A 12,859-nucleotide genomic window follows, 5' to 3' on the forward strand; every position below is an offset into this window, starting at 1 on the left:
CATCTTTCACAACGCAGCACGTACAGACAACAGAATGGAAATTGCGCCACCTATCGAGGTTACACCACTTTACAAATATTTTACAGCCCGACCCTGTCAATGGTGCTTTCAGAATTTGTTTTTAGTAGATATTACAAATAAACACGTTACATTTGTCATATGTAGAAACAAACTAATTTGTATAATACATTGTTAAATTCATTTGTTACAACCATAGTCAACAAATCACAAAAGACATCCTCTGAATGTCCTGTGTTTATGTCTTTTGGATGTCCTGTACTATTTGGGTTTCAATCCCTTAGATCTATTTCATGGATCCACTTGCTAAAAATATACTGATCATTATCATTATCGGGGGAATCCTATAGTGCCTGAAGAAGCGATAAAGTCGCGAAACGTCGCAAAAACATAAGTTTCCTTTCGAGCCTTCCCAAACACCCACGATTTTTTTTTCTGTATACCAAAGAACATCCGATATGTAGATTAGATGACATTAAACTTCATCGGCGATACTGCATTGGATGTAGGATGTAGCGGGGCAGTACTGGCTGTCCAATAAGCTGTGGTAAAACTGGCAAGAAAGTACATAGATTTGTCCAAGTCACTTAAGACAATAGAAAAAATCGAATTAATATAAAAACGTAAATCATCTTTTCAAAATAGCTATGAATAGGAAATATCTATTGCAGTCGAAAACATGACAACTTTCTACATAATTCGTCCCATGGTGTATTCTTTCTCCTTTGGTGGTTCGCTGATGCTGCTGCTGGCGTTGTCGATTCGAGGCAGTCCTGTCCCAAGCAACTCCACGGGCCGGTTTTATATCCTTGAAGGCCGCGGCGATAGGCCGACAGACCGGCCAGCTTGTGTCATGAGAAACTACGTCTCTTCAAGGTTATTTTCGACGACTGAGCGTCGTTTACAACACACACGCACGCGGATAGTCGGCGTTGCCGCAATACGACGAGTTTTTTTAATATAACTCGGAACACTAGCGGCCCGATAACGGCAACATCGCTCATATAAATATATAATTAGTTTATGATGGTATAAAACAAAAACTTCATTTTAACAATTTCGATGCAGTACTAGTAAATCAAATAGATATAATAAAAAAAAGTTATAAATACCTTGTTGTATAATTCCTATCCCAAAACCGTGGCCCTGTCTTTAGTAGAATCTTTATATATTCTCATATCTATTCTATTATCCTGACATCAAACCAAATTCGCCTTATCCAATTTTCATGAAATTTGAGTTGAACATTGCATTGATTTTTTTTCCTTGATTATCTGTTCTTTATACATATCCTATGAACCTTCTAATAAATTGGTATCTATTCTATAGCGAATAGTACAGATCAGCAAAACTTGTCTTATATCAATTAAAATATGCGTTAAAAAGTTCTAATTCTACTTTTTTAGGTCGTCAACAACTTGATTTCTTTCTCATATGTATTTCCAAAAAGAAAAACAAGACGAGTTTTGCTTCTACAAGACTTAATTTCAGAAAAATCAACAACAAATTTAAAACTATTTATATAAAAAAATATAACATTTATTGTATATACAAAATAGTTGAATATCCTAGAAATACCATAACAAACTTAAATCGCCAATCATAAACTGAGACATTTTATTAAAAATTTTAACCCAGAGGCATTTAACACAAAAAAAAATAATATTTTTATATTTTTTGTCACGATATTTTCAAGAAAGTCAATAACAATAAATTCTCTACAGACTAGTATTATAGTTATCTTGTAATCTTTAGGTTGCCCAGTAACAGTATGTGTTTATTATGACTTATACATTTTTTAGCGAGACAAATAAGTAAGAGTAAAGTCTCTTACAGAATTATAAACTATTACTAATTATAGTAATCAAACAAGAGAGTACGATCTGGACAGATGACAGACAACCGTTATTAATTTCATATATTTTTTAGCCGGACAAAATATATATAATGATTTAATAAGTCTATAATAATGTATATATGTGAGTGAGTAAACTAAACTAACAATGTTTATTTTTTTCAGAATTGTGACATGATGGGTTTGCAGACTACCACCACAGCGGTAGCGGCAGGCAAGCGCAAGTTCGACTCAACCACGCCCGCCCCTTTGCCAGATCCGGACGCACCCCCTGCTAAGAGCGGCAAGTGGGACACACTCACCGCCCCACAGCAGCCGCCTGCGGTCACCCCCTCCTCTGCCACCGACGATTGCATAGCGCGGCTGAGGGCAGTAGCGGTACCCGCGGCCGATACGTGGCGGGCTCCCGCCCCCTCCCTAGCTGCCACCCTGCTTAGCGAAGACGAGTTTGAGGATGACGAGTTTGAAGATGAATTGAGCGACGAAGAGAAGTGCGCTGGGATGGTCCCGCCTTTCGACCCACCGAGATTCGCAACCCCCGTTCCTCAGATTTCCTATGGAAGGTAAGCATTATTCTATTAACTACTCAGATCTAACTCACCTTTCATATGTTATGACAAGGTAGTGTCTTTCCGTTTATAGTTCTAACAATTCGTTTTGTTTCAGATACCAATCCGCCGACTACTGGCAATACTACCAACCACCCCAACAACAAACAATTCGCTGTGAGGAAAATGGCAAGTCGTATTTGGAATTGGGCGCCGCTCCTCAAGCCAAGACGCGCGTTCGTTGCTGCGACGGTCGCACCAGGTGGTGTCATGTCCCTTGTTACCGGCAGCGACGACTCGCTGTACTCAACCTCTCCATGTGCAAACTAGCAAGGTACCGTCAATGTTCCGACCCCTCTCTGCGTCGTTCTGTGCTCATCTGCAATACCCTCAGGCGACTGGAACGAGAAATGGAAGCCGATCCTCCTGAACCTAGTTACCCTCTTCTCCCTGAAATGACCCCACCTACCAGGCCTTGTCCTGTGCCCGAAGCGGGGTACGAGCAGAGTCTACGGGAGGTGGCGTGCTCCTCGGGACGTGCGACACCTTTTCCATCCTCCGCTCCTGATACGGATTCAGGAATAGGGGACGAAGACACCAGGCCCATCAATTGGGGCTCCGTCCTAAGCCTCTCATCACAAACCGACCTGGAATCTCTCAACAACAACGAGCTCTACGCGGAGCTAGGTTTAAGCGATAACGATGAAGAGTGGAAGGAACCTAGAACGGAACCTACCGCTGAATGGGACGGTCTTATGCACGTCCTGGTAGGCGGTACGTAGCAATAATTGATAACTGGACGAGAGCAAGAAGAATTGTGTTTTAACTCAGGTTGTGATTTGTAGATTAGTTCTTAGAGACAATGCGAGGGCGAGACTCGTGGTGGTAATTATCAAAGTGGGTACTTATTCGGTGACACGCAAGGCGTCTCTGATCTCCGTCGCTCAATTTACTTACAAAGCGCAGCATAGAGGGCACAACGATACCCAGAAACTAGCTTCGCCTCTTCGAATCTCTTGCCAGATTAACACATAAGACGTTATCTGACTAGTCTCTTAAAATAGTTTATCTTAACAATTACCTTAAACTATATATACAAGCGATACCAATTAATCTTTATGTTACGTAATCGATGGCGTGATTTTTAAATTCATTGTTGCCAACCATGGACATTTCGGCGCGGAGCTGACCAACTGGAATTTAAATTTCCCACTGGGGATTAGTTGGTAGCTCTGCGGTAAAAAATGACAAGTGGCCACATTTATTTATTTATTTCGTGACATTGTCATTCGTTCTGACACTTTAGTTCTGTATTACGAGTTTTTGGTCTAATTGAATTGTTTGAATGAAATGATACCTTAAGCTTAAAAAAATTCTAGCAGACGAGCATTGTTCTTGTTAGAACCTCTTTTAGTGCGAAGTGTACAAGATAGCTTAATAGCCATTGCAAAACACTTATCACAACCTTATATTAGAATATTTTGAACTGGAAAGCGGTAGTAATGACCCTTTGTGTCCATTAAGTGTTGTTTAGGAGGTGAGTTTTGTTGATAATAACTGCTTATAGAATTATAAATAATTTATTTTTGTTTCCCAAAATATTTGAATAAAAAGAAAATATGTAAAAGTGGGCAACGCGGTGCGGGTCAAGCTTAATCACGTCACTAAAAGTTTATTTGGTATCGCTTATATATTATATATTACACAGATCCACATCTAAAACATATATGATTCTCATTTAATAAGATATGAAGATATTTGAGATACTTCTCGATTAATCTCGAGTAATTAACAAAACAGTTGTTATATGCAGTGCTCTTACTTTAACTATAAATATGACATACACTTTTTTATTAATGTAGCAAGAAAATGCATTTTACGTATAGTAGAATTTATAGTTATTAACTTGAAATAGTTCAAATACACTTGAATATTTCTGGTTATATACAACAATAAAGGGCATTTTTAGTTAAAATAAACGCACTATATATAATTTAAGATACAAATCTTTATAAAAACCTCAATTCTTCACATTATTGCATCCTAATATCAAAATCATTCTTTGTCATCATATTTGTCTTATGCTTAACAGTGCCAGAGATTTTCAAAGCTCACTCTCTCTCTCTCTCTCTCTCATTTTTGTTTCCTAAAAACCATGAAAAAGTTCATTTTAGTATTTCTGATATCGAAGAGGATGAGGTCAATCGAAGACTTATTCACAAATGGTGCTTTTTTTAATTTTAAAATGTATTCTAATCTACGTTCCATAGCCGTATCTGTGCTGCGTAGCTCAAAAAGTTTATTAGTAGACAAATTAAGAGCCTAAATAGGCGGGTTTTAAATATGTAAAATAGTTAAATCCCTTGTATATAGTGTACAAAAGAGGTATATAATGATAGGTACTATATGTTTGTACATAAAACTAAACAAACGTTACTTGTTTTAAGAAATAAAATATATGTGAAATTTATATAATTGGCAGTATATTTAAAAGAATATTTAAAAATATATACATTCCCAGCGAGAACACTTTTCTATATAAAGTACTTTTATTTAAATATATTAATTTAGTAGAACTGAATTTGATTAATTTATGTTATGATGAAGTAAACAACACTTTCGGTTGAAATACCAATTTTTTAATACCGACAAACCTTCGTTGGGAATAATGATTCTAGTCTGCCATTGCCTGAATCAATTAAAAAGTCACGAGCCAGTATTAAAGTTTGATATAAAATTGAATACAAAAAAATAATCGATCTTGCAAACCGTCCCATGGGCTTTTTAAGCGACAAAGGCGATGGTATATATAGTATAAGACGCCATCTATAAGTAAACATATTATTTTCCTTATTTAATTTTGTTTTATAATTCAAATTTGAAAAAAAAACATAAGTACAGTAGACTCTCGATTATCCGACTCTCACAAGCAACACAAACTGACTTTAGTTGTTCTTTTGTTTGTCAAAATTATTAATAAAATATTTTACCGTTGGTATTGGCATTTATTATTAAAATAGTTGAAGCCTGGCGCATCCGCCACTACAACAGAAAAAAAAATACTTTTTTTTTAATTAAACGAAAAACAAAAAATTCGGCGGCGACTGTTTTTAGAAGAGCCAATTAGCTATCTTTTAGTAAAAAAAGCAACTTTCCAGAGCAAGTCGTTACTTCAGTAGAGACGACACAGACAAACATTAGCATTTTATACAGGGTGTCCCAAAAATAAGTGCAAGTATTTTAACTGGTAGTAGAGTTGAAAATTTTTTTGGATTTTTTTTTAGTTTTTATTTAAAAAAAATAATTTCTTGATAATATGGCAACATAGGTAGTAGATTAAATTTACAACAAAATCCAGAAAAGATCCAGTGGTTCTCAAAATTTTAGCAAAAATCATTTTTTTTTGGAAATTTTCAAAGTAAAATAACAAAGTAAAATATGTTTCTTTTATCGAGATCTACCACCCCTTAAAATACTCTTACTACTTATTTCTGAGATACCCTGTATACATATGTAGATAATACATATTAAAAATATATAAAAAAACAAAATTTAAAGAATCCGGAATATCCGAGCCGCCAATTATCTGAGCTAGGGCACAGCATTAGCACGTATAATGGAGAGTTTACTGTATTGAGAAAATTTATTATTTTTGTATTCCTATTTCTTGCCATGACATTTGTTCAAATTTTAATCAGTTTTATTTTTTTTTCTTATGTTGCATCTTTAACAAATACTGTGTAAATATCAACTGTTGTAGGTAATCTTGCTAAAGTTGGGGAAATAAAGAAATTTAATTTAATTTTTATTAAAACCCTTTTGATGGCATATTCCGATTTTAGCAAGATTTATTTTGAAGAATAATAATATACAAAATATATTCTGGTCAATTTTCATATTAAAAAAAAACAGAAGAAAATACACTTTAGCTGGAACTTAATATAATACAAGGGCACAATGCCGAATGGCTGTTTTAACTTAAAAATATTTCAAATGCCTGTTTAAAAGGTAGAACATAAAAAGAATAAATATAAATGGCAATCATATACATAATATTTACAGTTAAAAGAAGAAAAAATATTGCTGTGTCTTTAATTCTTAAAAATATTACAGCACAGAAAAATTTAAATAAATATTTTGATAAGGCTGCAATAAAGAAAATTATTTTCTTATAATGTAATCGGTTTTGAATTTTTGCAAATCAAAAAATTATGCCATAATCCTGTTACTAATTAAAACAATTCTAGGAAATCTTAATTTTCAATTACGTATTATAGGTAGGTATACATATACCTCCATAATACATAATATACGCTCCGTTTTCTGTGATTATATCCCAGTTTTAATACTCAATATAAATCGAACAAAATTTTAACTATTTTAATACTTACTGAAATTTGTATATTGCTGCTCGACTGTAGGAAACTGAGTCATGGCTAATTTTTTGCACAAATTCAAACACGAGCAATATTTTAAAAAAACATGAAACTGGCCAACAGAAAGTGTGGTTTGTTTCTTGTTTTAAGGCAACAAAAGATACTTATCGTCCCACATCGACGTATCGTCAATAATTAAATTTACGTACAACACTTGGATGTGTGCAAATAAACATGTGATATCATGTAATATGTTAGATGTTAAAAATTAAATCGGTATATTATACATATTACCTCATTTATTGTTTTATATTTTTATGTTTTAATATAATGAATTAAGCAGTGATATCTATTATAGTTTGACTTTTTTACCTTCATTTACCTCTTAGTTCAAGGGTTGTAGTAATGTAATACTTTAATAGGTACTTACCAGTTACAAAAAAGTATTACATTGAATGTAACCATAAAAAGCTCAATCTGGCTCAAGAAAGAAAAATCAAAAGCGTTTTTCTAATGGAAAATCAAACTTTGACATTTTTTAGCAAAATTTTAAATTGGTGTCATCTAGCGACAGTTTGCTAAAGTAAAAGAAAATTCTTCTTTTCATAATTTTAACATTAAAAAAAAGGTAAATTTTAAGTTAGCTCTATATCTCTGAGTTAACGTCTCCTTTTTCTCCTTGTCGAGGCCTACTACCGGGTTTAGGCGGAATCCGAACGGCGGTACTCGGCCATATCATGGTTAATGGCCTACTGACTTGGCAATTATTTAAAACTATGGAGGGCTTAAAAATTTAAAACGAGCAAGTCTGTAGGCCATTGACAATGTGCGCGTTCAGAGAACACAACGGCTGACCGACCGCTGAGACTTTTGCTAAGCGGCTGACAATTTTTGTGTGTAAAAATCAGAGAAATAGTAAAAATAGACCGTTTAGAGAACCGCTCAGCCAACTCAGCCGCTGATCGTCCCTCAACGCGCCCAATGATTTCGTTGAGGATTGCAGTTCGGATTCGGTGCAAAAAAGACGTGATAATTTAAAATTTGTATTTATCCAGATTGGATAGTCCTAACACCTTAAGATTTTCTGTCTCAGTACCAGCTTTTCTTGCCTATATACCAGCAGATTAATATTCAACCTGTATTCAACGACCCGTATTTATAAGACGATGAGTAACCTTATTGCTAGGCCGGATAGTCCTAGCCTAGTTTATTATTTTACGATCCTAGCAGCTTAGGCCCTTAAATTAATTATACATAAGAAGAAAGTAAGTCATAAACCTTACAATTTGCAATGTTTCAGCAGAGGTTCGCTAAAATACTTTAGAAATAATTTGTAAAATTAGTAATAATGTTTTATATCGTGGGTTTAGGTTTAGGAGACTGTAAAGATATAACTGTAAAAGGTTTAGAAGCAGTAAAGAAATGTGAACGAGTATATTTAGAAGCATACACCTCAATATTAACATGTGGTAAAGAAGCACTAGTAAGAGAATAAAATACAGCCCTTATTGATGAAAGCAACTTGAATAATTAGATTCTTTTATAGGAAAAATTTTATGGAAGAGAATTAATTGTAGCTGATAGAGATTTAGTTGAACAAGATGCAGATGAGATTTTAAGAGATGCAAACAAAACAGATGTTGCTTTATTGGTAGTAGGAGACCCTTTTGGTGCTACAACACATACTGATCTAGTGCTAAGAGCAGAAGAAAAAGAAATACCAGTTCAAGTTATACACAATACTTCAATTTTAAATGCAGTTGGATGTTGTGGTTTGCAACTGTATAGTTTTGGCGAGACAGTATCAATTCCATATTGGACTGAAAACTGGCAACCAGATAGTTTTTATGATAAAATTGAAAAGAACTTTTTAAATAATTGGCACACATTGTGTCTATTAGGTAGTTATTTTTATGCATTTTATATAGTGGAGAAATAACATTTTATTCATAGACATTAAGGTTAAAGAGCCTACATTAGAGAGTCTAACAAAGAAGAAAAAAGAATATATGCAACCAAGGTTTATGTCTGTTAGTGAAGCTTCCCAACAATTACTAGACATTATTAAAAAGAGACAAGAGGGACATAAAAATACGAGTAATTATACTGTATGATAAAAAAAACGGCGTTCAGTTGGCTTGAACTTCAATGACATTTCCCATATAATTTTACATATAAAATGACAGCGATCTTCATTTTATAGCCATCGCTGATGCCATTTTGTTTTCAATCAAACTAATCAATTATTATACCGTATGATCGAATAAAAACGGCGTCAGCGATGGCTATGAAATGAAGATCACTGTCATTTTATATGTAAAATTATATGGGAAATGTCATCGATCGTCATTTCCAAGCCAACTGGACGCCATAGTAATATTTTTATATATCATTGGATTTTTCTAGATATTACAGATTCCAGTTTAGGAGTAGGTTTGGCTCGTATTGGATCAGAAAATCAGAAGATTATAGTTTGCAGTTTGAAAGATATATCAAATTTTGATTTAGGTGGTCCTTTACATTCCTTGATTATTCCTGCTCCAGTGCTGCATCCTCTAGAGGAAGAATTCTTAAAAAAATTTAAGATATGATTAATGTAGATCAATTTATATAAAAAATAAATACCATTTGATATGTGTGGTGTTTTTTATTTGTTATACATTATATAATTACATAAAGCTATAGATCAATTTTAATATTAATTTAAAGTCTTCTGTGTTGTATATGTATTCTTATATAAATAAAAATATTAATAGAAATTGGCAATATATTGAACTCCGTGAAATAGAATAATCTACACCAATACACGTAATAATCAGTGTAGTTATGCAACCAGTTATATAGATAGTTAATTTATCCAATTTAAAAAAGGAATTTTGATCAATTATTTCAGTTATTTTAAGAAGACAAAGGATTTAATTTTTTGTTAATAAAAAATATTTTTAAATTAAATTTAGTCCAAATATGTTCGTTGGTATTTCTAGCAAAATTAATTAAAAAATATTTATATTAAACATCATGCAATTTTTAAGGTGGTGTAAAAAGTTGGCCTTGGGCGTATTTTTTACTGCATATCTAAATCATATTTCGGGGTAAACTACCGCTTTAAATTTAATGTATATTTTTAGTTTGTTTGTATCAACATTAGAGTGGTTGGTAACCAGTTGGTAACTAAGGAATATTTACCATTATAAGATCGAACTTATTCTAAGAATCAAGTTTATAGGTATCCAAAATTTGATAGTATTTTATCAAATATTAGTCTACTTTTTGGTGAGTGACTTTTTTAAATATTTAGGATAAAATATATTTTTGTGTACAAGATTTTTAGGAATATTCAGTATTCTTTTAAATCTCATGTTTTATTCTATTCTATTAGTTTATTTTTATCTGGATCAATTTCGATTATCTACCTTGCGTAACAGTAAAAAATTAGATAAATTACAATATTAATGAAAATTTAGTAAATATATAGAAGGAGATATTTATTCAAAATCTAATTTTTGTTATACGCCCGTTTTAAAATTCTGGTATTGAAAGAAACATTTTTTTCAAAGTTGTAAGAAATTATAATACGTTGAAAATACCGTATGATCCAAAAAAAGGCATCAGCGATAGCTATGAAATACATAAGATCGCTTTCATTTTATATGTAAATTTCGAGGGGTAAACCGCAGAGGAATTATGGTGTACACTATGAAGGAATTCTACAGGAATTCCAAGGAATTACGAGGAATTCCAAGGAATTCCATAGAAATTACTAGGAATTCCAATTATTTCCGTAAGAATTCCAATGAATTCCAAGGAATTCCTTAGAAATTTAGAGGAATTCCACAGGAATTAAGAGGAATTACAAGCAACTTTATAAAAAATTAACGAACATTAGTAAACCATGAATACTATAATAGGTAGTACTAAATTTAAAGAAAAACGTTTTGCAGACGATTTTTTACTATCCGTTTTTCATTTTCGCTTCCAAAATTTCCCAATATCAAATATCTGCAGGTTAGATATTCTTTTAATTTAATATTGTACCCTCGATTATATATCTAAAATATTTTCCAATAGTACGGCCGAACCACCCCCGAGAGATCTACTTATAACGTTCCCTGATTTCGCCATTTTAAAGAAACCCTCATAAGATTTTTTTATTCAGTACTCCAGAAAGTGTAAAGTTGATTTTTTCATTTCCTCGGAATAATACCTAGGTATATACTATAGGGAAATTAATACAACTTTAGGTGCACTTCATCAATGATGATTAATGTAGATCAATTTATATAAAAAATAAATACCATTTGATATGTGTGGTGTTTTTTATTTGTTATACATTATATAATTACATAAAGCTATAGATCAATTTTAATATTAATTTAAAGTCTTCTGTGTTGTATATGTATTCTTATATAAATGAAAAGATTAATAGAAATTGGCAACATATTGAACTCCGTGAAATAGAATAATCTACACGTAATAATCAGTGTAGTTATGCAACCAGTTATATAGATAGTTAATTTATCCAATTTAAAAAAGGAATTTTGATCAATTATTTCAGTTATTTTAAGAAGACAAAGGATTTAATTTTTTGTTAATAAAAAATATTTTTAAATTAAATTTAGTCCAAATATGTTCGTTAATGTTTCTAGCAAAATTAATTAAAAAATATTTATATTAAACATCATGCAATTTTTAAGGTGGTGTAAAAAGTTGGCCTTGGGCGTATTTTTTACTGCATATCTAAATCATATTTCGGGGTAAACTACCGCTTTAAATTTAATGTATATTTTTAGTTTGTTTGTATCAACATTAGAGTGGTTGGTAACCAGTTGGTAACTAAGGAATATTTACCATTATAACATCGAACTTACTCTAAGAATCAAGTTTATATCCAAAATTTGATAGTATTTTATCAAATATTAGTCTACTTTTTGGTGAGTGACTTTTTTTAAATATTTAGGAAAAAATATATTTTTGTGTACAAGATTTTTAGGAATATTCAGTATTCTTTTAAATCTCATGTTTTATTCTATTCTATTAGTTTATTTTTATCTGGATCAATTTCGATTATCTACCTTGCGTAACAGTAAAAAATTAGATAAATTACAATATTAATGAAAATTCAGTAAATATATAGAAGGAGATATTTATTCAAAATCTATTTTTTTTATACGCCCGTTTTAAAATTCTGGTATTGAAAGAAACATTTTTTTCAAAGTTGTAAGAAATTATAATACGTTGAAAATACCGTATGATCGAAAAAAAGGCATCAGCGATAGCTATGAAATGAATAAGATCGCTTTCATTTTATATGTAAATTTATATGGGAATGTCATCGATCGTTATTTGGACAATTTGGATCAACTGGACGCCGTTTTTTATTGATCATACGGTATGTATTATTTAGGCGTATGTCAATAGACAACATTTGTGAAAAAACAACCCTTAACTATAAGGGCTGTTTTTTTCACAAATGATTTTTAAAGTACACTCAGATGCAAAAAAATGCAACAGAATTTTTTTTTCGTCAATTTTAAAAGTGTTAATAGTTTTTTTACTTTTAGCCCTATTTTCATTATTTTTTTAGCAAACTATATACCGGGTGCGTCTCAAAAGTGGCTCACCCCTATAATTTTTTTATTTGCGGTGACATATTCGTCAAGTCGACGTATAAAATATATTGTTGTTTATTTAAATGTTTTTTGTCCGCATTCCTTTCGTAGACACAGATCCAGCAGATGTACTGTATGTCATATATACTAACATACCAAATCTCGTTTTTTTATCTGAAGAAATAAAAAAGTTATATAGGGATGAACCACTTTTGAGACGCACCCGGTGTACATCTTTCAACTTTAATTCATAAACTCAGTTTTTTATAAACTTTAGTATTTGGCTTATTATACAGGGGTAATTGAAGAGATGTTTTTTATCTTAACTTTAAAACACACTGTGTAATAATTTCGTATGTAACTTTTCCTAAAATATTATTTTACGATCGGAACAAAGATCGGAGCTGTGTCTCCTGAGAGTCCTGAGCATTTTATTTTTTGACACATGTCAAC

At 32.1% G+C, this 12,859-nt stretch overlaps 3 protein-coding genes across 5 annotated transcripts in view; all 3 read left to right on the forward strand.

Moving 5' to 3' along the window:
• The window catches only part of LOC115887288, a 44,369-nt gene extending 40,920 nt beyond the window's left edge, over positions 1-3,449 (forward strand). For both annotated transcript variants that reach the window (XM_030906678.1, XM_030906677.1), the window contains exons 2-3: positions 2,039-2,436; positions 2,540-3,449. In XM_030906678.1, the coding sequence (XP_030762538.1) occupies positions 2,039-2,436; positions 2,540-3,203 (1,062 nt within the window). In that variant the 3' untranslated portion in view covers positions 3,204-3,449. The remainder of the gene's footprint in view (positions 1-2,038; positions 2,437-2,539) is intronic.
• A 4,604-nt stretch (positions 3,450-8,053) lies between these two features.
• Positions 8,054-9,432, forward strand: LOC115887322 (diphthine methyl ester synthase). 2 transcript variants are annotated; one of them, XM_030906723.1, is made up of 4 exons: positions 8,054-8,280; positions 8,344-8,698; positions 8,751-8,894; positions 9,204-9,432. In XM_030906723.1, exons 1-4 carry the CDS (start codon positions 8,146-8,148, stop codon positions 9,386-9,388), a joined length of 819 nt encoding a protein of 272 aa, XP_030762583.1. In that variant the 5' UTR covers positions 8,054-8,145; the 3' UTR covers positions 9,389-9,432. The 2 variants fall into 2 exon arrangements, with proteins under 2 accessions (XP_030762583.1, XP_030762584.1); XM_030906724.1 differs by having other exon boundaries at positions 8,751-8,905; positions 9,204-9,291.
• Positions 9,433-9,968: 536 nt separating this feature from the next.
• Positions 9,969-12,859, forward strand: part of LOC115887302 (uncharacterized protein PF11_0213-like) — a 37,787-nt gene continuing 34,896 nt past the window's right edge. Inside the window, exon 1 of the mRNA XM_030906695.1 lies at positions 9,969-10,070. The gene's annotated coding sequence lies outside the window, so the exon portion shown is untranslated. The remainder of the gene's footprint in view (positions 10,071-12,859) is intronic.

This window comes from Sitophilus oryzae, unplaced genomic scaffold (assembly GCF_002938485.1).
Source record: "Sitophilus oryzae breed Bouriz unplaced genomic scaffold, Soryzae_2.0 scaffold_562_pilon_pilon, whole genome shotgun sequence".
NCBI lineage: Eukaryota > Metazoa > Arthropoda > Insecta > Coleoptera > Curculionidae > Sitophilus > Sitophilus oryzae.